The sequence below is a fragment of the Bombyx mori genome, chromosome 14 (genome assembly GCF_030269925.1).
Source record: "Bombyx mori chromosome 14, ASM3026992v2".
NCBI classification, from domain to species: Eukaryota; Metazoa; Arthropoda; class Insecta; order Lepidoptera; family Bombycidae; genus Bombyx; species Bombyx mori.
The window spans coordinates 141,347-167,209 of record NC_085120.1 but is presented as its reverse complement, the minus strand read 5'-3'; the positions used below and the strand labels follow the sequence as shown (position 1 = coordinate 167,209).

The 25,863-nt window shown below is 43.4% G+C and overlaps 1 protein-coding gene across 1 annotated transcript; it reads right to left on the bottom strand.

Moving 5' to 3' along the window:
- Window positions 1–1,508: 1,508 nt before the first annotated feature.
- Window positions 1,509–25,349, bottom strand: LOC105841810 (myb-like protein X). The gene is made up of 6 exons (XM_012691347.4): window positions 21,961–25,349; window positions 12,731–12,798; window positions 7,106–7,264; window positions 6,176–6,340; window positions 3,611–3,712; window positions 1,509–2,631 (listed from the first exon to the last, which is right to left on the bottom strand). The coding sequence occupies exons 1-6, from the start codon at window positions 23,459–23,461 to the stop codon at window positions 2,446–2,448; spliced, it is 2,181 nt and encodes a 726-aa protein (XP_012546801.1). The 5' UTR covers window positions 23,462–25,349; the 3' UTR covers window positions 1,509–2,445.
- Between the last annotated feature and the right edge of the window lie 514 nt (window positions 25,350–25,863).

Genomic DNA, 25,863 nt, shown 5'->3' with positions numbered 1-25,863 from the left:
GTCCGTGCTGGAATCATGGTCCAGGCGGCTGGCCGATCCTTCGGCTGGTCGTAGGACCGTCGAGGCGATTCGCCCAGTCCTTGTGGACTGGGTGAATCGTGACAGAGGACGCCTCACTTTCCGGCTCACGCAGGTTCTCACTGGGCATGGTTGCTTCGGTGAGTTCCTGCACCGGATCAGAGCCGAGCCGACGGCAGAGTGCCACCATTGTGATTGCGACTTGGACACGGCAGAGCATACGCTCGTCGCCTGCCCCGCATGGGAGGGGTGGCGCCGTGTCCTCGTCGCAAAAATAGGAAACGACTTGTCGTTGCCGAGTGTTGTGGCATCGATGCTCGGCGACGACGAGTCGTGGAAGGCGATGCTCGACTTCTGCGAGTGCACCATCTCGCAGAAGGAGGCGGCGGGGCGCGTTAGAGACGCGCTAGCCCGCCGCCGTCGAGCGGGGGCCAGGGAGGCGGATCTCGCCCAAGCCCTGGCCCTCTAAGTGTTTCGGGTCCCCCTCACATGTCGGTCTGGGGACCGGCGAGAGGGACCTAAGAAGACGTCGTGCAAGCTGCTCTGCACGCGTTTTACGCAAGAGCATCCGGGTGATGGAAGGCCGGCTATCCTCGACCCACGCTGGTTCTGACCCAGCGGGGTATTCCGTAGGATAGCTCACTCTAACCGGCGCCATCTAGGCAGGCTCCGGATAGCCTGCCGACCGAGAGGGCTGGTGGTCGTGGCGCCGACGACCGCCAGTCCGGCGTCCCGAGGGGGAGGGTGATGGGAGAGATGTGCTCCGCACTAAACACTTCACTTTCCCCCCTTTGCCTTTTCATGAGTTCTGTCTCATGTGAGGTTTGGACGTTGGTTGTTGAGCGACAGGAGGTTTTAGTCGGTTCGACTCCGACATGCTCCGCCCGCCGTCCCCAGTGGAGGGCGGAAGTCCGGCGATTTCCTCCTGACCAAAAAAAATAAAAAAAAAAAAAAAAAAAAAAAAAAAAAAAAAAAAAAAAAAAAAAAAAAAAAAAAAAAAAAAAAAAAAAAAAAAAAACCAAATAGCCGTCGAAGTCATTTGTTTGCGTCGCGTCGTGTCGAAACTTGTTATTAAAAATGGATAAAATTGAATTTCGCGCGGTGATGAGAATCTTTTCATGAATTTTTTTACTACCGTGTTACATTTCTCTACGTAGGGATTTATTGAGTCAGTGGTTTTTATATCCACCAACACGCGAAGATACAAGTGAAATATATGTATGTATAAGATACAAGATGGTGAGAACAGGGAGAAAAGAATATCTTGTTTAAGAGCCTTGCATCGGTACAGCACCGACCTTCGTTTGAGGAGATGGCGCCGTAAGAACTATTTCAAACGATTGTCTTATTAGTAACTAATTTCGGTGGCTTCAGGATTATATGCCGGTTCCTGTCGCGTTAGCGTGAAGGCGTCTCAATGTTCCGACATATTATTTCGTAATTAAATGTTACCCAGTATCAAATCTTCCCAATTTAAATTAAAAGTTATGTTTTCAGTAACGATTTATTTAAAAAAAACTAAACAATAAACACATAACATTACAAATGAGATTATTTACAAATTACAAGATTCGGCTTGCGCAGAGTGAAATGAACACAGGTGTCTAAAAATTTTCATAAAACTTTAATAAAAGCGTTATCGACGCAAATATACAAATTTAATTGTGTAGATTAAACTGCGTAGAAAAGTAGTAGAAATTAAATGCTCGAAATTCCGACAATTTTAAACTATGAAAATCGATCACAGTTTTTATTTTCTATTAGGTACATATTAGTTTCGAAATATCGGAGAACTTACATATGTGTATATATTGATGTGACATTGAAGGCACGACCCCGAGGTTCGGAATCCGATGAATAAATATCTCATGAAACCAGCGCATACATAAACTATAAACTAATTAATATACCTCGTAAACTCCAAGACTTAATGGCTTTTTGAATACAATTACAAACTAAATGAAGTGTTACAAAAATCGACTTTGAGAATTACCAATTTATAAAAAAAAGCTTCATTATTTAGTCACATTTAAAGCTAAGCCTACGAATTCAGTACTTGTCGTCGACAGGCTGTGCTTCGAATGGGTCAAACTAATAAAAGATTCACTTCTCAACATCAGGTGAAAACGATCCAAACACGTAAAGCATTAAAATTGATAGTCGAACAACTTTAATTCTTTGATTTTATGTGTTCTGAATTTTATACTGTGCATAACATTTAGATAATTGAAATAACAGCTCTGAGCGAGCACTAGTTACAAGGTATTTATTACACTAGAGCTAGCTTGGCGCTCGGTACAAAAATCTAATTCACTGAATCTTCAACCTTAAATCTATGACATATAAAAATACTATTACATCAATTTAATAACCAGCCCAAGTGATATGATAAAATAGACAAGCGAATTTAGATCTAAAGTGCTAAATTCAACCATAATACTGAGGTCCATGGAAGTACCTATCCGCTCTTTTGTCGACAAGGACCAAATTCGCCGTCTTGGCTGGATGCCCATGATGGTACACCCATTTCTTGCTGCCCTCTTTTCCGCCTTTCTGGAAGTGATCGTTTCCATGTTTCCCGTGGTGGTCGTGGCCGGCGGCGGATTTGTGACCCTGGAAATATGGAGAATTTAGTAGTTTAGTCCTGATTCAGTTTTTTGGTTAAGTTGCGGCCTACAACAGCACCACCCCATCTCTTCCCGACGACAGAGGAATAAACCGGAGCCACCACCGAACCATTTTCTGAATACTATACCTGCGTAACGCGACCACCGATTGCCATTTATGGATAGAAGGGCGTGTTTTAAGGCCGCACGGGTGGGTTCCACCAAATTGTCCAAATCTACCGTGAAGCAGTCATGCGTTGGGTTTGGATGAATCCATCCAGCTGCTCATAATACAATACGATTGATACTTCAACTGGAGCCCATAGACATCCACAACGTAAATGCGCCACCCACCTTGAGATATAAGTTCTAAAGGTCTCAGTATAGTTACAACGGCTACCCTACTATTTAAACCGAAACGCATTACTGCTTCACGGCAGAAATAGGCAGGATGGTGGTACCTACTACCTACCCGTGCGGACTCACAAGAGGTCCTACCACCAGGCCATTTTCATTCATGCCACGGTGCTCACCGCTGAGCCTTATCTTACCATTCCCCGAACCATTCAGGCCATGAGGGTGACCCGTGAGCCGCGTGCGTGTTCCAACGTAAGCGCTTCGTACAAGCCACAGATTGCAGCTATGTATCAAACAGAACAGCGTGGTTCTCAAATCCAATAGAAACTTGTAGTTTTTATCAAGATATCCTTTTAAAATATCTTAAAAACTAGATGGCAAAAGCCGCTAATCTTAATCTTCCGTGCAATAATCGCATTTATAAATTTTCGAATGAAAATCTCAAGTTTATAAAAATTACTGATTCTCTGATTTTCGCTCGGCCCGAATGGTACAGTACGCTAGGCCCACCGGTGGTGTTCAACGTGTTAAGGTAAGTATCGGTGTATAGTTTTACAGGTGATTATGTAACACGTGTAAAGGAAGTACCATCACTGGAAAAGTTCCAGACTATATTTAAGCACTGTTACCTTATGTGCGTGCTCATGACCTCCCTTCCCGAAGTGGCCGCCCTTGCCCATTGAGTGGTGTTGGTGCCCGGCAGCCGCGTCACCCTTCTTGAAGTGACCGCCCTGGTAGAAAATATAACGTAAGTGGAATTCGAAACCGTGACCCAGCCTCCGAGCAGTGACCGGAGGTTAACGTGATAAGTGTTTCCTATTGATCCCGACGGGATTACGACCCGACCGCCAAAGGATAGTGATATCATCCGTACACTGCATTCCGTTTTGAAAGAGCCTGTATCCTGCTCGAATTAGAAAACCTTTTGATTCATTGACAGGCGAGCTGAGCATCCTCGAGCGACCCCTGCTTCCCTCTGCTCGCGCCGCAGTCATTAATAATATGCAAAGCATAATCAGGTCCTCAGTCCTGAACAGCGACCGATCACCAGTTCAGTGCTGTTAGCTGTCTGGCGCTCAATTGCCAACCCACAGAGTTTTCATATCGCCAACTGTATAATGATCCTTCGCTATTAAGATATTTAAAAAATATATTTCGAAATTGTTAAAGCTGAGATCAAAAATAGGTCTCACGCGTTTATATTATAAATTACACTCGACCATGTACAAGTTACGGACCGTCTGTAGGTGATACATAGACACTACAGGCTTGATTTTGTTTATGGTATTTCTCGAATGTTTTTCGCTTCGTTTACTGTATGACCTTACATTTGGATGGACACACAAACTACGTGCGGGTACATAGTGCGTGTGGGCTCCAACCAGAAGGGAAGGGCAGGCGCTGATCTCCATCTCTGTGGTTATATAACTAGCCCCTGGTTGCTTCACGATAAACATTGCCAAGAAAAACTAAATAACGTTATCATAAAACTTTATGCATCCGGATATTTCCTTAGTTTTCCTATTATCTCTACTAAGTTCGAGTTAAGCTCTGAGCTTTTCATAATTAAATATGTTTGTTTGAAATTTTCTTAACTCCGTTGCTTTAACTACAGTGATAGTATTTGTATGAAATGTAATGGCCGCCTCGCGACTCGTAGACTATAAAACTTTTTATTTTTATTTTTTATTGCTTAGATGTGTGGACGAGCTCACAGCCCACCTGGTGTTAAGTGGTTACTGGAGCCCATAGACATCTACAACGTAAACGCGCCACCCACCTTGAGATATAAGTTCTAAGATCTCAACTTCCGAAACTTTTAAATAATGATTAACATTAAAACTTGGTTCACTAACTCTTAATTAATTTACAACATAAATTTTAAAAATTAAATCCTTTTTTGATACGCTGATCAAACAAAACATGTTTTCAGACCGTAAGAAAACATGCGTCGGCTCCAATGTTTGGCGCTGAGAGCAGGCTGGGCCCACGCGTTGTGCAATCATCGGCGTGGACTTGTAGGCATTACGTATCAATATATGAGGTTGGTTGAGTTTTAATTTCATTACAATATATTATCCTGCAACCGACTGACTAGACTAAATAATAAATAGTTTTGGAACTCAAAAAGACAGGGCGACAGGACTTTTCCTAGTGAAAATTTTATTATATTCATTTATGAAATTTGTTTTAAATTACCAGATCAAGTTACAAAAAGACAGTTTCAACCACCTTTGCCCGTAGCTTCCGTTGGATCAAGAACTGAACTATTGAGAGAAGCGCACTCTAACTTAGACAACATTCGCTACAGATCTAGTCGGAGACTAGTACATATAATGAACTCCCTGAATCCTCCAGTCAATAACAGTCATCTTTTTTTTTCTCTACCGAGTCGCTGTTAGCCTAAGGGGCTATTCCAGCCACGCCCGGACGGGAACAGTGATCCGTTACACGTCCACTCCATCGTTTGAGTAATCACAAATCAATACAAAATATATCCATTGTCATATTGATTGAGAATGTAGCAAGGTTCCTCATTATCTCTCGATTGGATCCACCGGCAGCGTCAATGAAATCTTTTTATCGACAAATGTCAAAAAGACTAATTTCATACATTTTAAAACGCTTTTCAAGCGTTTGATGAAACACCAGTTACAAATCAGTTTGAGATGGATGCTGTGATGAAACTCGCGCGGTCGGTAGCCGCTAGCCAGCATCTGGTGTTTTTGCGCCACCCGTGTTTGTTTTGTAACAGTGTGAAGGCCGGGCGAAGATCATTTACAGTTTTTTATCTCGTCGACTATGGTCTTGGTCGATGAAAAAATGCTGAGGCGCGATTCGTGACGCCCAGAGTCGATCGGAGACTCAGATTGCTAATTATTGTGGGTTCACGGGTATTTTTGTTGCAGACAAGTTCTCTTGATATTTAGGGCCTCATCTTGCTGCTCATCTTAAAACTCAAGGACTCTCAAACAGACGAGCTTACAACTTAAGCTTGTCGCTGCGCTTTACAACATAACGACAACCTTAAAATGGAAATTATTAATATTTACGAGTTAAAATGAAATGTACGATCTGACTGTTATCAAAAGTTCGGGAACACAAGACAGTCTCTGTTAGGGAATCAAATGACTACGATAAGCGTCTAGCCCATTAGGATTGGAAGACTATTCATTTCTTGTGTTAAGTCTCACCCCTTTATGTTCTCGTTCGTTATGATATCCGCCGTGCTTCTCCTCTTCATCAGAATCTCCTTCTTCCTCGAAGAACTCGACTTTCTTCTCGTATTCTTCTTTTTTGTGGATGTCGTGACTTCCCTTCGTGCTGTGACCTTTGGAATGCTTGCCTGATTCCTCGTACTGTCGACAAATAAATTACGTTTTGATACTGAAATTTCATTTAGCGCGTAAAGACTAACTACTTACTGGTGGTAGGACCTCTTGTGAGTCCGCACGGGTAGGTACCACCGCCCCGCCTAGTTCTGCCGTGAAGCAGTAATGTGTTTCGGTTTGAAGGGTAGGGCAGCCGTTGTGACAATACTGAGACCTATATATAACTATATCTCAAGGTGTGTGGCGCATTTACGTTGTAGATGTCTATGGGCTCCAGTAACCACCAGGTGGGCTGTGAGGTCGTCCACAAATCTAAGCAATAAAAAAAAAGCTAGCTACCGAATCTTGTGTGAAACTAGAAATACTAGAATAGAAGAATAGATAGAATGAATGCGGAGACATTTAAATGGTGTTTAGTTGTAAGGTTAGATTTTATATAGTTTAAGCACAATGTTTGTCTTCCAAATAAAATAAATAAAATCTCAATGATGAATGATGCTCATCAATAAAACTGTTTAGACGACTTAGTCTTACGTTTACTAATGTCAGTAAATTATTTCTGAAGTGTAGAAGGCATAACGCCCGGCGGTCCGTTACCGCCGGGCGACTGACCCGGTGAGGGTAAGCCGTTTTAGTTTAGTTTAGTTTAGTTTAGTTTAGATTAGATTAGATTAGTTTAGTTTAGTTTAGTTTAGCCGTTACAGATTTAGTTCTGTCTTAGTTTTGTCTTCGAGTCGCAAGAACCGGGAAAAAATTATATTTTCAATTCCAGAGTGATAATGTAGAACATACCTTAGCCTGTTTCTTCCCATGCTCCTCGTGGTGGTGGGCGCCGTAGTGCCCGGTCTCGTCGTGGTGATGCTTGTCCACGCCGCCTTGGTCGTTGTACTTCCCCAGGTGGTTCTCTTTGTCGATGTGACCTTTCGCTACTCTTGTGTCTTTGTGGACTCCCTGCGGAAACATAGCAATGATATATTGGTTTGGTGAGAGAATGTATCCAGCAGAAACGATAGTATAGCCATCCGTGGTCATGTGAGCCAGTGCAAGCGGGCACCACTGTCCTGCTTGTTAATGCCACGAAACTGTCAGGCAGTCGACCAGAGACCAGCGGTGGGCTGTCGGAGAGGAGTTCATTCACTCGCATAAACAAGACTTTAACACTTAAGGCATTTATCACATTAAGACTAGTTTAAATCACTTAATGAATTATTCAAGTGTAGAAATGTACAAATTCTAAAATTTAAACTGAATGTAAAACTTGCAAACGTAAACTAGTTAGAGGTACCTACTAATATTCACTTAAGCTGCAACTAAATTAAATTAATGACTGAGTTCTTTAACTTGAGCACTAAGTGCGTAACTTAATTTCGACTTGGTCTGCAGCTTGTACCAGTTATAATTGCATTTGACGATAGCGCTCACTTTCATTTAGCAGGTTAAAAATGGGCCTTTCTGACTGAGAGAGTGATTGGTATCTCCGTCAGGCACAAGTAGAACCAAGAACCCTACTGATGAGTTTCGTTGTGAGGGCACCGGTAAGTAACAATATCCTATGTGCCTATCCACGAAGGAATAATGACTAAATTCACTGACTATGACAGTCACGTTTGAGACTTGGACTTCACCTTAATGGGATACCTTGAAGCGATATGCATGTTTTTCAAAACTCAGCTGGGATAGGTCCCTGGGAGTTTACTTATAGTACCTACCTCTGAACATTGGCTAATGATCCATCTTGCGGACTCTGCAAGTAAAAATTGTAAGCAACACAACGTACACTGAGTGCGAACAGTTAGCAACGATAGCGACCACTCGGGTAACGGATACCAAGTGTCCACAGCCTCTTACACTTTAACGTGTTTGTAGATGTGGGGCAGCAGTTGGGGGACGAAGATGACACCGAATGTTCATATAATTAACATGATAAGATAAGACACGCATGCTGTGTGGCTCTTGTATATATACATATGTATTTATATGTATATCTGTCGTGACTAGTGGCATATCGCACCCGGCAGGATATTACCGGCCCTGCCGACATCAGTGACATCATTAGTTTATCAAACTGCTCTAATTCTACCACAACACCCGAATACATGAGATGTAATCCTAATTGTCCCCTCAAACGACATGACGCCATGTTTAGACAATCAAAAAATATAAAACAATAACTATTAGAACAATGCCCTTGTTTGAAAACATTGTGATGCACGGTCTCTACCTGAGAAGAGACTGTGTCTGGGTGGTTTTAGTGTAGACTATTGACGTAACCGATGCTGTGTCAGCAAGCCGGCTGTGAGGAAGTCAGAATATGTTTGTAAATAAGCCATCCGTTTCGGAGCCGTCGTCTCTGGGCCGGGCTACACACGCTGCTAATGGATTCATATTTTCAACTCATTAATATTCCCTTCGCCAAACCTACTCTATTGCCGAGATGCCGAGAATACCTGCAGATTGAATATATTACACATTGTTATCCTGGGAATCACTGCGGCTCCTAATCGGAGACTTTGAGGTAAACTTGAGATATTTATTAGCATAACTAAAGGCCGTGAGCTATGTGAAGTTGAGGGCACAACGAGACGGCGCCCCCACGCCTGCCGACGCAACTAAGTGAAATAATTATATTGTTGTGCGTCTTGAGCGCTGCCAGGTCCTCCACGCGAAATTGAGAACGTGAGCTTATTTCAATTCACCTGGATTACATTGCTTCCGAGTGATCACACACACACACATTCACGGGTGCGCCCAGTCACCATGTACTAAAAACAGTTTTATCCGTGCTTCCTTAGAATCTGCTGACTTGTCTACTAACGTTCGAGCCTGCGAGGAGACAGGTCAAGTGCATGCCAGATTATGGACAACGATCCAATATTTCAAGTTCAATCCAAAAAGTAAACGACAAATTAATCAAATTGTTTAAGCTTAAACAACACAACGTATTTTGCTCAAACAAATTTTTGTTGACTGCTGTTTTGATTACTATACAATTTCTAAATTTTTCAGAATGTTTCATTCTATTGAGGACAGAGTTCAGATTTATCAGCAACTAGAAGGATAGAGTCATAATGTCGTAAGCTTTATCCGCCTACGTTACCCGCTGCGGCCCGGCTGCGGCCCGGCTGCGGCCCGGCTGCGGCCCGGCTCCGATAACGTGTCACGCTTGTTTACTTTCTTTACGCTCAAACAACTATCGTTCCTTATTACATATGTATGTACATATATGCCGATGTCAACACAGCAAGCACTGATGTCGCGGAGGTGAGCTTGCAGAAAGCTGAAGGGACATCATCCCGTGGGCGAGGCGCGTGCGTCCATACGTCGGATTGTTTATGTATCAGATAATAATGTTTTGTTGAACAGTACGTTTGGTTTCTCGGCAGCCTCGAGAGATCTCTCAGGCTATTAGCGCGTCCAATGGATTTCTGGATCAATACGATTTAGGCACCGTTCACACACACAAAACGTATTAAAATGTTTTCTTGAAAATAGCGACATTTACATCGGCCACAATCGGTTTATGATCGTGAGAAGGGTACAAAGCCTTCGCTAGAAATACGGTCCAACCTTAAACACTCAGAGCAGGCAGCCCGCAATAGCTTCAACGCGCCATACCCGTCAACGTTTAGATCCTCGGATGAGTTTCACGACCGAGAACCGAACCTCGTTCTCCAATAATAATTTGACGACGGCGAGCGACGCGCGCGGCCATGCCGGTGTTTAAATATTGCTAATGAAAAACACATGGACAGACGAGCTGTTTTGGTTTGGCCTCCAGTCTCCTGTCAATCCTCTGAAAGAGCAGTGCGACACGGTGCATCGGAATACGATTTAAATTGAGGGTTTCATTGGAAAATAACACGAAGAATTATTACAACATAAGATAGGGGCTCCTTGGTAATATGTATGGCTGGATGCAAAAGGGGTTGTAAAGTACAAACACTGATATCAAGTTGCTAATCATGAGACTCATGAACACTACTCCCAACTTTCACTTTCGTGAGTATATCTATGTCCTGATCTCGAACCTGTGACATTATCCCGGAGTGCGAGGACGCGGCAGGGGGCGCCGTGTGCTGTGGGTCGCGCGCCGGGGCCTTATTGTTCTAACTAAGGATCGTAATTCAAATTCTGTGAATTGTAATGCTTTTGGAAACGTTTATTTCATTTTAGTGAGCTAGGCTTCATTTAAGTCTCGATGAGGTTTAGTCGGTAGTCGGTTTTGCGGGGTAGCTCTTGCGTGGCTGACGTCGTGCAGAGCCTCGCGCGCCTTTCTCAAGGCGTAGTCTCTCGGCAGGAATTGGAAGAAAAGGGGGACCCCGTTCTCCTGTTCTCTCTCTTCTTCTCTGGACGCGCCGGAGTCCGACATAAACCCCTCGACCGGGTATACGTAAATGGATTCCCCGGCGTTAAAAAAAAGGCTTCATTTAAGTCAACGTGTTCCTTTTACTTTTAGTATTTGAAATATTGAAGTCATTAGGAGTCATCAGTAGTACAGCCTATTTCTGAAATCTTCACTCCTACTTGAAAGTGTAGGTTTACGACAAAAGGAAGAGCTTCCACCGAGCGGTAGACCGACGCGACGGTCCGAATGTTGCTGTTCGGAACTTGTATATATGCGAGCTTAACTTGAAAATGTCGTGCGAGAGATTCAGGCATCTGTCAAATATCTTGTTTTCTATGATGGCTACCACTACAACAGCTAAAATAATGGGACAAGACTTCATAAATACAGTCGAGATACGATTTCACTAAATTTGATTTCGAACCAATTTTAGATCGACCTCCCGTTTGGAAGCTACACACAAACACACAGCGACGGAGACCGAGCTCCTGCTACGTGAGGACTTAACAATAATATTACACAGACAGTGTAGACACGACCTTAACATAATATCGTAAGAATTTTTCTCGCGAAAGTTTGTAAGTTAAATAAATAATGATTGACGCCTGCGGATAAGAGGATTCCTCTTCGCAGTCTAACAGCGGGGTCCCTCTTCTTTATAAAACTCTATTAATATTAAATCCAGTGCTCGGCTCTGCTTTCCTCAGAGACGAGCATCCCTGGCGTCCGGTCTGCAGCTCTACGTGTCTAACATTCCTCCGGAGTCCTGTCTCGGCCGCGTGGTGTTCACGACGAGACGGAACTTGTAAAATTATAACAACGAGCATAAGATTAGGCTGCACATGTAGATCCAATCGTGTCCGTCTCGCTATTGCATGTGTCGTGGATTGTTTACATGGTAGGTATTACAATATTTTATTATCATACTAGCGACCAGCCGCGCCGCGCGCCCTCGATTCGCTCCGGGGACTATAATTATTATTGATTTTATTGAATTTTCTTTTATACAAATCTGAACCTGAACCTTGTACTTTGTACCTTGAAAATTCGCATTACGGACACAACCGTTATGAGTCACCGACGTCGCCCCCCCCTCCCCTCCCCCGCTCCATAATATCGCGCATTCGGGTGCTTATCGTGATAATTTTTCGAATATTTTGTATTATTAATATGTAGTGTACCTAATATATTAATATGTATTGTAAAAGACAATGTTCATCTACTTTAAATACTAGATGCGATAATAGTATTTACTACGATATAAGGATCAATTTGTTGCTATCAACCATGCGTTACAAATAAATTATCAATTTTTATGTTATTTATCGTTCACTACTTGGCAATAATGGCTTACACATAAAATATAGATATATACTGTCGCGGACTTTTTTATTTTGATTTATATAATAGATAAATTAAATTAATTAAATTACTGTCGACTCCCAATCCATCCTCAATAAATTCTCTTTGAAGGTGCCATCCAGGTTACCTCGTCGCCCAGTTGCTCTTTTCAGCACCCGCTTTAGCAGAACCAATCTAGGCAAGCACTCACCTACTCCTCGTCTAACTAACCTTTATAATAATCTAGTCAGAAAAGTTAAAAACCTTGACATATTTGGCGATTCCCTTCCAATATTCAAGAACAAAATTATAAAAAGTTGTTGTTGAACCTCAGCCTCAGCCTTGGTCTGAGTCCTCGGGTATTACTGTCCTTGTTGTCTTTCTTTTGTTTTTAATTTGTTATTATTATTAATAGTATTGTTAAATCTCTATTGATATATTAATGTAATGCATGCTGTGATTGCCTCTAATTAGAGTTGCAGTTATCAATTGCTCTATACATGTCAATGTTATTTTATGTCTTACTGTAAACCCTGTCAGTAATCCTTAAACAAATAAATAAATAAATAAATAAATTATAAGTAACTGAGAGCTTTACAAAACCGCACACGAGCCCTTGCTTGCAGCTAAGGATGTGATGTCTTCTCAATATTTCAAATGCTTTACTTGGAGATTTTTCACCTCAATTAAAGTTAAATTAAATAATTTAAAGTTGATAGAAGCTAGCTCACCTCGTAAGCTTTTCTGCCGTGTTCTTCGTGCTCCTCCTCGTGCTCAGAGTGGTACTCCCGGTCTCCTCCTGCACAGAACAACAACAAGTAAGCACCAGGCAACAGACTCTCACGTAACAGACATTCCTCGGCTTGGCTCGCATTGCTACGAAATATATCGACAGCGACGTCGCAGTTTCAATAGCTATCGCACATGTGGCTACCGTGCCCTTCGCGGAACTTTTACTGGCGGTAGGATCTCTTGGAGTCCGCGCGGTTAGGTACCACCGCCCCGCCTATTTCAACCGTGAAGCAGTAATGCGTTTCGGTTTGAAGGGCGGGGCAGCCGTTGTAATACGTGAGACCTTAGAATTTATATCTCAAGATGGGTGGCGGATTTACGTCGTAGATGTCTATGGGCTCCAGTAACCACTTAATGTGGGCTGTGAGCTCGTCCATCCAACTAAGCAATAAAAAAAAACTCATGACCGCAGGAATATGTAGGCTGGAGTCTATTTAACAGTAACTTGTTACGGGAAAGAGTTAATAAATATATTTCGGCAGCAATGAGCACCCTTGGAGTCGCACCGCTCTCTGCCCGCGACGGGGCTGCTGTGGGGTTAATCGATGCGCGATCATTCCAGAAGTTGTCAAAGACACGAATTATAAGCCCGTACTTTTCACCGCGATTATTTCAAGGCTCCCATCGCTGAACTACGAGCTACAAGATGTCCTCGCCATCGTATCTGAAGAGCAGGCTCGCCACAAAAGGTTGATGATGTGTTTTGTTCACATGCCATGCTACCAACACATTATCTCACCACAGAAATCATTCATTAATTTCTTTGTATTAATACTGAGCAAGTTGTAGTTGCTGACAGTAAGAAACCAATTTTGTTACCACCACATATTCTATTTACAATGACTTTACTAGAGAGAAGGCTGCAATTTTTGGCAACTTTTGGAAACTGATGAAACCCAAACATACTAAGATAATCCGTAACCTAAAAGGTTAGTGGTCCTTTGCCATGAAGCAATATTCATAAATGACAGCACATACAGCATAGCAGTGATTAGTGCGAGTGCTGAGTCGCCGTCCGGTCGGTCCCCGGCTCGTCTCCCGCATGCTGATTAGGTCATCTACATTCTAATGCTCAACTTTATTCAAATGTAAATATGATTTGATTGAAAACGCGATTCGAATTCGAGTGCTCAAAACTATCCAATAAATTCATTAGGAAATTGTTCCTGATAATGGACGCTGGATAGAATTTATTTGCATAATTTATATTCGTCCGTTCTGATGTTTATTTAATACAGTACTCGTATAAGGACAGTCAGAGAGCTCCCGGAGCGCGCCGGCCCGAGCTCTCGGACTATGTGACGAAGGTGTCGTTGCTTAACTTACGACATGAAGTCTTACTTTCGATTAAATAGCCCTTTGACCTTAAAAGTGATCACTGGTTAGAACCGGTCGCGGTGCGCCGCAGCCAATTCGATCAACAGTAAACCATCCTATCCGACGTCTATCTCCAATAACCAATAATAATGTAAATTTTCTAGAGTAATCATTTCTGTAGACTTTCTCTCTCGCGTCACACTTTCGTTTTCATTAGAATTACGATACTCATGACGGCATGTCTGTGGGATCTGTTGCAGATCGTTCGCACCATGCTCGCGCACAGCACGGGACCGCCGCGCGCCGCCGCGTGTACAATGGTGGATACTGATTTAAAAACAAAGGTAACAGAGTTTTTTGTTATTGAATGGCCACATGCTGGGAGAATCTCTTTGGAAAGAGGTAGTACTGGTGGTGGCCGGATGACTTTTCAGTTTGACTAGGACAGGGGGGGGTCACGGGCTCAGACAGGGGGGCGAATTTGCTAACAGACGAACCTAACAGTTCCACGGGAGCTCATGCTTGTCTAATACATTTGTTACAATACGCCCCTTGTAACACTCACGACAAGAATTAGGGATAAGTAGTTTGGTGGACAATTATTTTGAGAAAGTAACATGGTCGTGTTTTTTTTTAAATCCTACCTAATCTGATAGCCTTGAGAGGCTACTTCAGCGGAACCTTAACTAGTAGGTGAGCTCACGGGGCTCAAACCTGAAGACGTTGCTAACACGAACCCTAGCAAGAGCGGTGCTTCGCAGAATCTACCACCGGATCGGAAACGCGACCCACTGAGAAGATCCGGCGAGAAACTCAGTGGGCTGTGTCTGAGGGTTAATTTACTCGTCGTACCCCTCGTCGCAAGCGACGGGTTGGATGAGAACGGTGACCGGACATGGTCGTAAAGGGGAGAGGTCTCACAGGTACTTATAGTTAGCAAGACGACAATTTTTTAAGCGCCATGCTCATAGGTATAACGCCGGTTAGACAATATGGTATGTTGTTGTTCGTAGAGAGAAAGAGTCGCTCTGTGCACGCTTCCATACACTCACTTGAACAGAGTACAAACTCCTTGTCGTGCGGCGAGACAGCAGTAATACCCGTGAAATTACCTGGACGGGCCACAGATTGATATCAAACAAGATTGTCGAGGTCCGTCCACCGGCGAGCTCCCCTATATATGACAATTTACTTGACGAAGATTTCATTGAAAAAATAATGACGTTGTATTGGTTTTGTTGACAGACGAACGCGCTTGGGAATTGTATTGTATCGAATTATCTTTATTAGAGGTTTTATTTCTCCTTGTTGCTCTTATTCCAATATGTAGTAGTACACTGGATTCTCTCACATTCTTAAATAATCACTGTGATATCGGCTTGGCCTCGCAAACCGCCCAAGCAACTTTATACGATTAAACTAATATGATGTTGTCCCTTCACTTGGAAAGAGTAGTCACTGAGCACGTGCTAAGAAGGAGAGGGAGGTCGAGGAAAAGAGACCGCGCGGGTGCAGTCCGACAAGGTGGTTCGACCAAATCCGCACCACACTAGAGATCCTATTCCACGACGCCCTTCATGCAGCCAATGATCGGAGGCGCTGGCGGGACAAGGAGCAAAATCCTGTCGACATATAATGCTCACGACCCTCAGCGGTGAGGAAACGACGCGAGGAGGAGGACGTGCTACTCGGGACACTATATATGTATATATAATACTTTCTCATAAGGTGGAATTTTTTCCAGAGGACCGAAGGTTATCACAACTGTATGATGAGCACATATAACGTATATAATATCCAAACAATTAGTGGCGTGGAACTGAATTCAGCTGCTCCATCAGTACGGTTCTTCTGTGAAGAAAGGACGCAAGGGGGACGGACCGTCGAGCCATGGCGCTCCATCTAGAGGGCAAGGCACGGATTTAACCAGAAAGGAATCAATTATATTAAAACCAATGTTTTTCTTGAAGAGACACGAAGCTCGTCAATGTTTTCATTGCACTCTCAAGTGCGCACTAACACCTAAGGGCACGTTTAGTGATGCAATATCCTTGTCGTAACACGAGAGGACTACCTACTCGATTTAGTTAACAAAAATATAATTCCAAACTATTACGACAATTTTACGAAGAGCTGTAAAATAAATGATTTATTTTGCTTACATTTTCTTGTAGGAATTGATTTTTTACTTTTTTTGATTACCTACATATTTTGAGGAATTCGTTTTCATTTTGGCGAATTCATGTATATTTTGATCATTTGATTTATTTTGAAAAACATGGTTTTTAATACATAAATGTAAAGTTACTATTATCTATATATATAAAAATGAATTGCTGTTCGTTAGTCTCGCTAAAACTCGAGAACGGCTGGACCGATTTGGCTAATTTTGGTCTTGAATTATTTATAGAAGTCCAGAGGAGGTTTAAAAGGTAGATAAATATGAAAATGCTCGGAATTAAATAAAAATAACAATTTTGTTTTTCCTTTGATGTGTCCCCCGTCGGACGGTTCCTTTTGTTTGTTTTAAGTTTATTTTATACAAAAGCTTTTTTTTTTTTCCACAGGAGAAAATCGCCGGATCCCCACCCGCGCGGCAGGTGGGGTATGTGGGAGTTGAACCTCACTAAAAACTTCTGCCGCTCACAACCGGCACCCTACCTCGGACCGGGCCGGAGCCCAGTTGGGGCTATTGAAACGGCGGGACAGGGTTGACGCAGAGCACATTACATCCATCCCACCGTCCCACGGACGCCGGACCGGTGGCCGCCAGCGACACGACCACCGGTTCCCTCGTTCAGCGGGCCGAGAGCCCGCTTTGATGGCGCCGCGTTACACCTTCCTCCAGAGCCATGCCAGCAACACCGTCAAGCTATCTTTGGCTAGTTGTTATATTATCCATTTTACCGTATTCCAAACTATCTATTGAGTTTTGAGAGGCGATGGGATGGAGTCCGGCACGTCCACACCGCCCAGCTGGGAACACGGTTATCTCCTCCTCGCACTAAAAATAGGATTCCATGACCATTGAGAACCAGACACAGTAGGCCCGGAGGCAGTACGAAGCTACTTCTTATAATTATTGTAAATATAGATGATCAATGTTACAAATGCGATTACAGCACAATCGTCGTGAATACAGTGTACACCTCTTCACATATCAAGCGATCGTGCTTGTACAATCACTTGGTGTGTACATATCTACTGATTGTAGTTCTTGGTTCAGAGACAATTTTAAGATATTATGATAACAAACGAAATGTTTCATCGGTGTTTTTGAGAAGCAAAAAATATTAAGGCTGTATTTGTCTCAATAACTCTAGGGGACTGATATGAAAAACGATGGGTTAATATGTGTTGGCAACTCAAACATTTTAGTATGGAAAATAATATTATATGACTGACAACATTGTTGATGTCACTCTCTTCTTTTTTTACTTTTCACCGCAAGCGGACGTGTTTATTACACTCATAAAATATCAAGTGTGTAAACATACAAATAAACCGTATTGCAGCACAAAGCACACGTTTTCTATATATCAGCAACCGGCCCATGCAGCCCGCAACAAAACAATATGGGACCAGCGCAGCGGCGTGCGGCGTCCTGCAAGCGTCCAGTTGCAGTGATATAGATGGTAAAAAAATATTGTGAGCCCGCACGGGTGGGCACCATCACCCTGCGTGTTTCTATCGCAAGCCAGTCACATACCCCGGTCCCAACGAGGGGCGGTCATTGTACCATAGAACTGAAACTGAAAGCTCATGTTTCCAGATCGGTGAAGGCATTTAACTTCTTGATCTAAGGATTCTGGTAACCACTTAATACGAGGTGGACTGTGAGACTCGTCCAAAAAAAGTCCCATTCTTTTAACCTCAAAGTAGAACCGCCTAATTTTGATGACTAAATTATAGAAATAGATTGTTCGACCCCACGCTCCGCCCCGGGGGGTGGATAGTAACGTTACCGGGGGCGCGCGGGCCAGACATCAACTCATGTCATCGAAATTATTTACTAATAAGCTCCAGCCCTGACATACAATTTATCAAAACGAAGATAAATTCCGAGATTTTGCCTTCGTTGACGTATAGGTACAGATAACGACAGACATCATTAACTGAAGATAAATGTAATTGTACCGGAAGAGTATTTTGATTTATTTGTAATAAAGGGAAATGAATAATGGGAAAGTTCCCAGTGGCGTGGAGTAGTATGCGCATCGCAGGAGCGCGGCTCAAGTACCTAATATAATATTATGTAGGACGTCGGAGTGATTGTCCCTACATCATTACGACGACAGAATGTTAACGGCAGATCTTCAATAATAACATCGTGCATGAAACTAGCCGCGCAACTACTCGTATGTACTAACTAGTTGATGACTATCCCTCCGAAACCGCCGCCGCACCGGCTCATCTCTATGCGCAGAATAACCAACGTGCCTTATAATATGAACCTCTTTAATAGGTAGAGCAGGGACTCACATTAAACGAGATATTATTGTGTACGGCGGGAGGGACAGCGAGTACAGTAGAACTCAGAGCCCCGGGTAGCGCACGGTAATAAACATGGCTTCTTGGCTTTATTGTCGTGACAACGTCTTATAATTCGATGGAGCCTGCTGCACGCACGAAAAAACATGACTCATGAGGCGTTCCATTTAAGGCTTGATGTGCAAGCGAGAGCGCGCAACGAGCGACAAAGAGGCACAATCGGCCTCCGCGTTCGGCAGCGTTCGACATCTGTCTCTCTCCTACTTGAGTGTGCGATGCATCCGCGTGGACAGCTGCTATACAATAATACATTTACATGTTTTCGTCAAGTATGAAGTTCAGTGAAAAGTGAATGTGCTGTCAATTGTTTATAGCAACGATAATTGCGATAATTGAAAAATGAAACCATTCCATCAGTATTTTCTTATAACGTTGTCACGTTCAACTATCGTCACTAAACCGACATTACAGATAACCGATTTTTTTTTAACGTCTAAGAGTTTTCACTATGTCGACTCGGTACGTTTGCAAGCCAGCCCCGGGGCTACGACGCGGTGGAACAGAATCGATCGAACCCGCGTCCCTCGCCCGGCCACTGTCAAACAGATTACTACGGTTACACCAAATTACGTGTGATCATTGCAACCTGAACACGATTGTAATGCAAAGGAATAAAACTGATAATGATATGCGAGACGAGGGAAGGTTGAAAGAGGCTGTCACTGGCAGCCTTGCTTACTTTGATCTGAGGCTCTGACGGCGCCGCGGCGGCCCGTGATGGGCTGACCGCTACTTAATATTGACAGTTTGAGACTTTGGAAACAAATTGATTTTCTCATATAATTTGTGAAAGTACAAATTTTGTTCTGTATTATATTCATAAGCATTATTCCGGTCATCGTTCTCGTCGAACCCGTCGCTTGTGACGAAGGGCTCGGCGAGTAAATCAACCCACAGACACAGCCCACTGAGTTTCTCGCCGGATCTTCTCAGTAGGTCGCGTTTCCGATCCGGTGGTAGATTCTGCGAAGCACGGCTCTTGCTAGGGTTCGTGTTAGCAACAACGTAAGTTTTGAGCACCACGAGCTCACCTACTAGTTCGGTGAATCTAGAATAACCCGTCGAGGCTACTAGAATAGGTAGAAAAATAAAAACATTATTATATTTGTTGGTTGCATCTACTCGCGCGCCGCCTATCGTTCGTTGGCGAAACTATGACACAGGCCTTCTCCGAGCTTGTTGTTAACATTAACTATCCTGATTTAATAACTCAACATTAATTATAAGTAAATAAACACCCATGGAAATAAAAGAGATCCAAAGGAAAAAATCACAGAAATACCTAGTTGCTTCGCTTTCTTGAATCGTATTTTATTTCTAATTAGCTGACCCGGCAGACTTCGTAGTGCCTCAATCGATAAATAAAAGACCTAAACTTTACAAAATAAACTTAAAACATACGAAAGGAATCCGTCCGACGGACGAATACATCAAAGGAAAAACAAAATTGCTATTTTTATTTAATTTCGAGGATTATCATATTTGTCTACCTTTTAAACCTTCTCTGGACTTCCACAAATAATTCAAGACCAAAATTAGCCAAATCAGTCCAGCCTTTCTCGAGTTTTAGCGAGACTAACGAACAGCAATTCATTTTAATATATAGAGATTATTGTTAATGTGTGTCTGCGCTTGAGAAGACCCACGTAGCTGTGCGGTACCTCCGTGCGGTCCGTGTACCCCGCATGACACGGCGCGACCCCGCACGACTCCGCACGACACCGCACCCCTACACTACCTGCACTACGGTCTCAAGACGCGAACGGGGAAGGCGTATTTGATTGTATTTGGTCGCTGGTTTGAGATCTAGAACAAAGGTTAACTATAACGTGCTGGTTGCGTGTGAAAACTCTCTCACTTCTTTTTGTAAGATAAAATTGATGCCCAACGTTTTATCTAAAATACAATTTTCAAGACATTGAAGTCTGTCAAAAATATCACGTTTCATGCATCATTGAAACACAATTTGGTAAGTGTATGAAGCGATCGGAGGCAACGTCGACCCTCTGCTCCTTCGCGTTATACAATCGAAAACACATCATATTTCACGTCGCCATTTCTAGCGGAACAAAGACATTTACAAAATGACGTTGTCGACAGAACTTTACATCTTGCCAAGGATATGTGTGTACAAGTGGAATTTATCAAAATAAAGTATATAAAGCGAGCGAGTACATCGCGAGGAGGCTGTTCCTGGTTCATTTAAGTGTGCGGTGGTTCAGCCGGGCGGCCGAGATCTACTCACATGTTGCGGCGGCGCCGGGGGCTCCGTGCCCTTCTTTTTTTTGTCCTACCTATGCTGATAGCCTTGAGAGGCTATTTCAACTTCGCCCTAACGTTTGTAGGTGAGCTCACGGGGCTCAAACCGGAGAGTTGCGAACACTGACCCTAGCAAGAGCAGTGCTTCGCAGAATCTACCACCGGATCGGAAACGCCACCCACTGAGAAGATCCGGCGAGAAACTCAGTGGGCAATCTCTGTGCCCAAGAGGCGCGCGACCTACGTGGCACATCGAAGGTGTTAGAGCCACTCTCTCCGATATTATGAACTCGTAGACTTATCAGCACTGATCATCGTACCGGCGGTCGGCAGCGACAAGTCCTATTTAGGCGACGAAGATACGACGCTACTCCGCTCAGGCGGAGACAGAATGCGGACGTATGCCAGCCCACAGAACAGCCCACACAACAATATGACACAGTGAATATAACACGTCGTTGAGTGTATCAAGCAACCCGATGCTGATGTATTTTTTTGGGGCCCTTTATGAAACACAAACTGATTATGCATACTTTTTTATATTTTTCCGTATAATATAATCCCCGAACTATCAAACTAATATTCAACTATGTACACTTGATTCATGAGTCACGATAGATCGCGTTTTATTTGTTTACAGAACCTGCAATTACGTGATCAATGCAAATTCTTGAGTTTTAACGAAATAATATTATTGCATACCTGGTATTACGATTATAATCTGTTTAACACTGATAATAATATTAAAACACTTTCTTCTTCTTTTATTCAAATTCAAATTCAAAAAACATTTATTTCAACTTAGATGTCAGTATGACACACTTGTTGAATGTCAAAATATAAATAACAATGTTAACTCTACCACCGGTTCCAAAATAAGCCACAGTCCTGAGAAGAACCGGCGAAACAAACTCACTGTAAAGCTCTTGATCGCTTACTTCAAGGAAACCTTTGAAATAAATGTAGCAAACTAATATAAGTCCATAATACTGATGTCATCGTTACAAGAGCAAAGTAATAATTGGTGTAGTTATGTACTCACCTTTCTCGTTTTCGAAATCTTCATTTTTTTTCTCTTCTTTCTTGTGGTCGGAGGGAGCAGGCACAGCGTCAGACGCGGCATCGGCGGTGGTCGAGACAGTGTCCGGAGAGGACACCATGTCCCCGGCTGTGGTGAGAGTGTCCGCGGTGGCTGCGTCAGGTATTGTACTCAGATGCTTCGCGGTATTGTCTGCCACCGTCTCGGCCACAAAAGAATCGGTAGCTGGTGTGGTAGTCTTTATCCTTCGACGTCTGTTCTTCCTCTTCTTCGGGAAGAATAATGTCGGTTCTCCTTTTGAATTGTTTTCTTCTGGTATTAAAGATATACGGACGCTCTCGTCCGAGTCCGGGGCTGATGTCGAGTTCGCTTTGTACTTGGAGGAGTACTTGCCCCCTCTGGTTCTTGTTGCTGGGGGTCTGGCGGAGGTGACGGACTCGTCGCTGTCATCGTCGTACACCGCGAACAGCTGAGGGCTCTTGAACACGGAGAGTTTCCCCACTTCCACGTTTTTCATTCCTTTTACTCTGTTGTTGTTACTTTTAGGTGTTTTCGTGGTTCGTTTCGGAGAATTAATCTTGTATTTGTCTCCTACTGACTCACTGTTATCGTATTCTTCGTAGTCTGGTTCGAGATTCCTAAAATTCTTTTGTACACTGTATTTATCGTTCTCGTCTGACTCTGAGAGAGACTGCCCACTGTCTCGCTCTCTTTCTTCTTTGATCAGTTCTTCCTCTTTTACCTTCTCTGATATAACTCTTTGCTCTTGTGCATGTCTTTCCTTGAGTTCATCCACACTGCTTAGTATCTTAGCTTTCTTACGTTCTTGTTCAGTCCGTTCTTCATCTGTTACTTCGGGTTTTTGCTTTTCAGTGCTGGACTCTTCATCATCATTTTCTTCTTCGGTTTCCTCAGGCTTTTGTTTTTCTCTGCTCGTATCCTCAGAACTTGACGGGTTTGACTCATGTACTTCTTCTGTTGATTGTTCCACCTTCTCGGTACTAGCTTTTAGTACAGAAGCAGGTGTCGTATCAAAAATCTTAGAGTTTCTGATAGCCTCAGCTATCGCTATGGCAGGTTTCTGTGTTATGATGTTAACGAGTCCGGCTATGCCTGACAGATCAGTGTGGTTAATGCCTACGATCTGCTTGTTCGCAGACGCTGAGGGGGCGGGTCTGTTTTCATCGGACCACTCCTTCTTGTCATACGCGTCGTCTCCGTCACCTTCTCCTTGTCCTTTGTCATAATAATCATCACCCTCGGGCTCCGCGACAGCCTTAAGTATAAAGTTGACGGGAAGCGCTAACCTCTTCTTCGGTTTCGGCTTGACCACTTGAACGAACTCACCAAGTTCCTCACCGTGTTTGTTTTTAAAAGGGACCCAATCGGGAAAGAGCTCGCTGGCTCTCTGCTGGGGCTCGGTCACGTTAACACTAACAGTTCCTATACTGAGTCCTTGGGTAGTGAGGATCAGAAAACACGTGGTCACGTATAAAGAAAGCATATTGGCTGTTTGGTCATTACTAGAGATCGCGATAACCAGCCGGCGAGACGTCGCGGCGCGGACTGTGCGCGATGCTCTGAACTACTATTATTTATATTGTTTATAAAACAATTTTCAACGGTAACAGCGACCGTCGTGGTGTTGGACTATTATGGATCTACCTTTCAAATAAGCCGACGGCCAGTAGCTGATGGTAAATGACTTCAGAGTCTAGCTCTAGTCAATACAAAAAACTCATTATCGAAGTTAAACTATAAAAGTGTATTTAGAAAAAAAATTGATATATTTTTTTTTAATTTGGTATGGAATTGAATCGAAGAACTAGGTGTTAGTCTCGGAGCAAGCCCGGCCCTAAGGGACTTCAGGCGCTCATTATCATCGGCTATGTTCATGAGCTTTCCAAGCGCTTGAATGTTGACTAGTTGACTACACCGAGATAATGTTGATTGCACAATTCTACAGACTATTAAAAAACTTTAGTAAACTCAGTTGCCGAATGGAGGAGACCTGGCAAGAGCTTGCGTCCCGTCATGGGGAGGGTGCTTATGTGCAGTATCGTACGTATCGCAACGTTATATGTATGTATGACATGGCAAAACAACACTCGACCACTGCAGAAACACCCTGCGGTGGGATATCTCCTGCCTGCCCCCTTGCAGTTTCAAGTTGTAGAGTCAAATAAACGGCACTCACACAGTGAACGCTATGCGGTACTTCCATATTTAGAATATAATAATAATGATGGCCAACACACATTTCGGGAACTGCTGAAGTATATTATAGTGTCCACGAGCAGCCCGGGACCGCGTGGAGCACTGTGCAACAGGCTCCGGACAGATGAATAGCATAAAAAAATGTGTTCACATGGAGCATTATCCATAGGGCCCTATCCACGCTAGTACCAGCCACATCTAACCGCAGAGAGCGCACCGTGAAATCATGAAATCATCACTTTTCAGCAGAGCAAGAGTAACTCTTGCATCGCGATGTAAAAACCTAGCTCAAACGCTGCGTTTTAAAAATAATAACCCGTTAATTAGGTGCTGCAAAACTTATAAGCGATATACTGCTTGTCAAAAATAATGTAATAGTATGCATTTAGCCAAAAGATCTATACATAAATAAAATTGGAGTGTCTGTTTGTTATGTTAAAATAACAGCTTTTTAATGCATTTAATGCATTTTAATGCATATAAATATATACGCTACATACACCAAAATAACATTTTTTACAATTTTTGTCTGTTTGTCTGCCTGTCTGTTTGTTCCGGCTAATCCCTGGAACGGCAGGACCGATTTTGACGGGACTTTCACTGATAGGTAGTTGATGATATAAGGAGTAACTTAGGTTTTTTTTTATTGCCTTTGTAGGCAGACGAGCATACGGCCCACCTGATGGTGAGTGGTTACTTTTTTTAGACTAGCTTCGCCCCGCGGCATAACATTGCGGGACTCGGCTATCAATAATAAAATTTAATGTTTCCGAAGCGAAGCGAGCGCGGGTCGCTAGTAATTTATAAAACCTTTCTGCGTATCGTATACGAATGTGCGTGGACGGACGCCGGCCTCCTCGACCTCCACTGCGCCAGCGCTCACCTTATTTTCCTTAACTCTCTCCAAGAGCTCTCTCACTAATTTACTGCCCTAACAAGTTTGAGTTACCTGTTGTAATTCAATTTAATGAACATTTCGCTTTCATATTTTCAGGATTCACTGTGTCTAGAAATTAGCTAAGAAAATATATTTGAATTCGAGCGACGAAACAAGAGCGCGTCACCGGCTCGCCTGCCCGGCTGCTGGGCCAAGGCCGCGGCCGGTGAGCCAACCGCGCCGTGTGGAGCCCCAGCCTCGTCTTGCTCAAACGGGTTAAGCAGGCCGAGGAGGAGCCAACGACCTACTTCTCTGTGCGCGCTGACCGGTCGACCGGAACTTTATACGAAACGTCTAAATACAGATCGACTCGTGCTATTGTTGACCGACACGCGCGGCGGATCGCTCACAGCTGGAACTCGAATTAAGAATTTCCGTAAGAATCAAAACCGATATTCGTTTCCCTTCTCTCAAATGGAATACCTATATTTAAAAATATTTCAATAAAACTTTGTATTTTGGCAGAAATCGTATCGAAATACTTTCTGCCTACACGCGGGGGCGGTAGGCGGTAGGCGAGGTATGTGAAAGTCCATACCAGGGTCATTAAATAGTTTTCATCCGAAACTAGAACGAGAGAGAACTCAAACGTGGTAGAGGTTGTCTCTCCCGCTACGCGCACCCCGCGGGCCGCCGTCCTGGCGTGCGGTGGCGTGAACACCGGGCCTCGCCACGGCCGGCGGGCTCCGCTGAGGACACTTACGAGAAAAACCGAAACACATTTCATCCCGTCGGCGACGGCTTGCTGGACT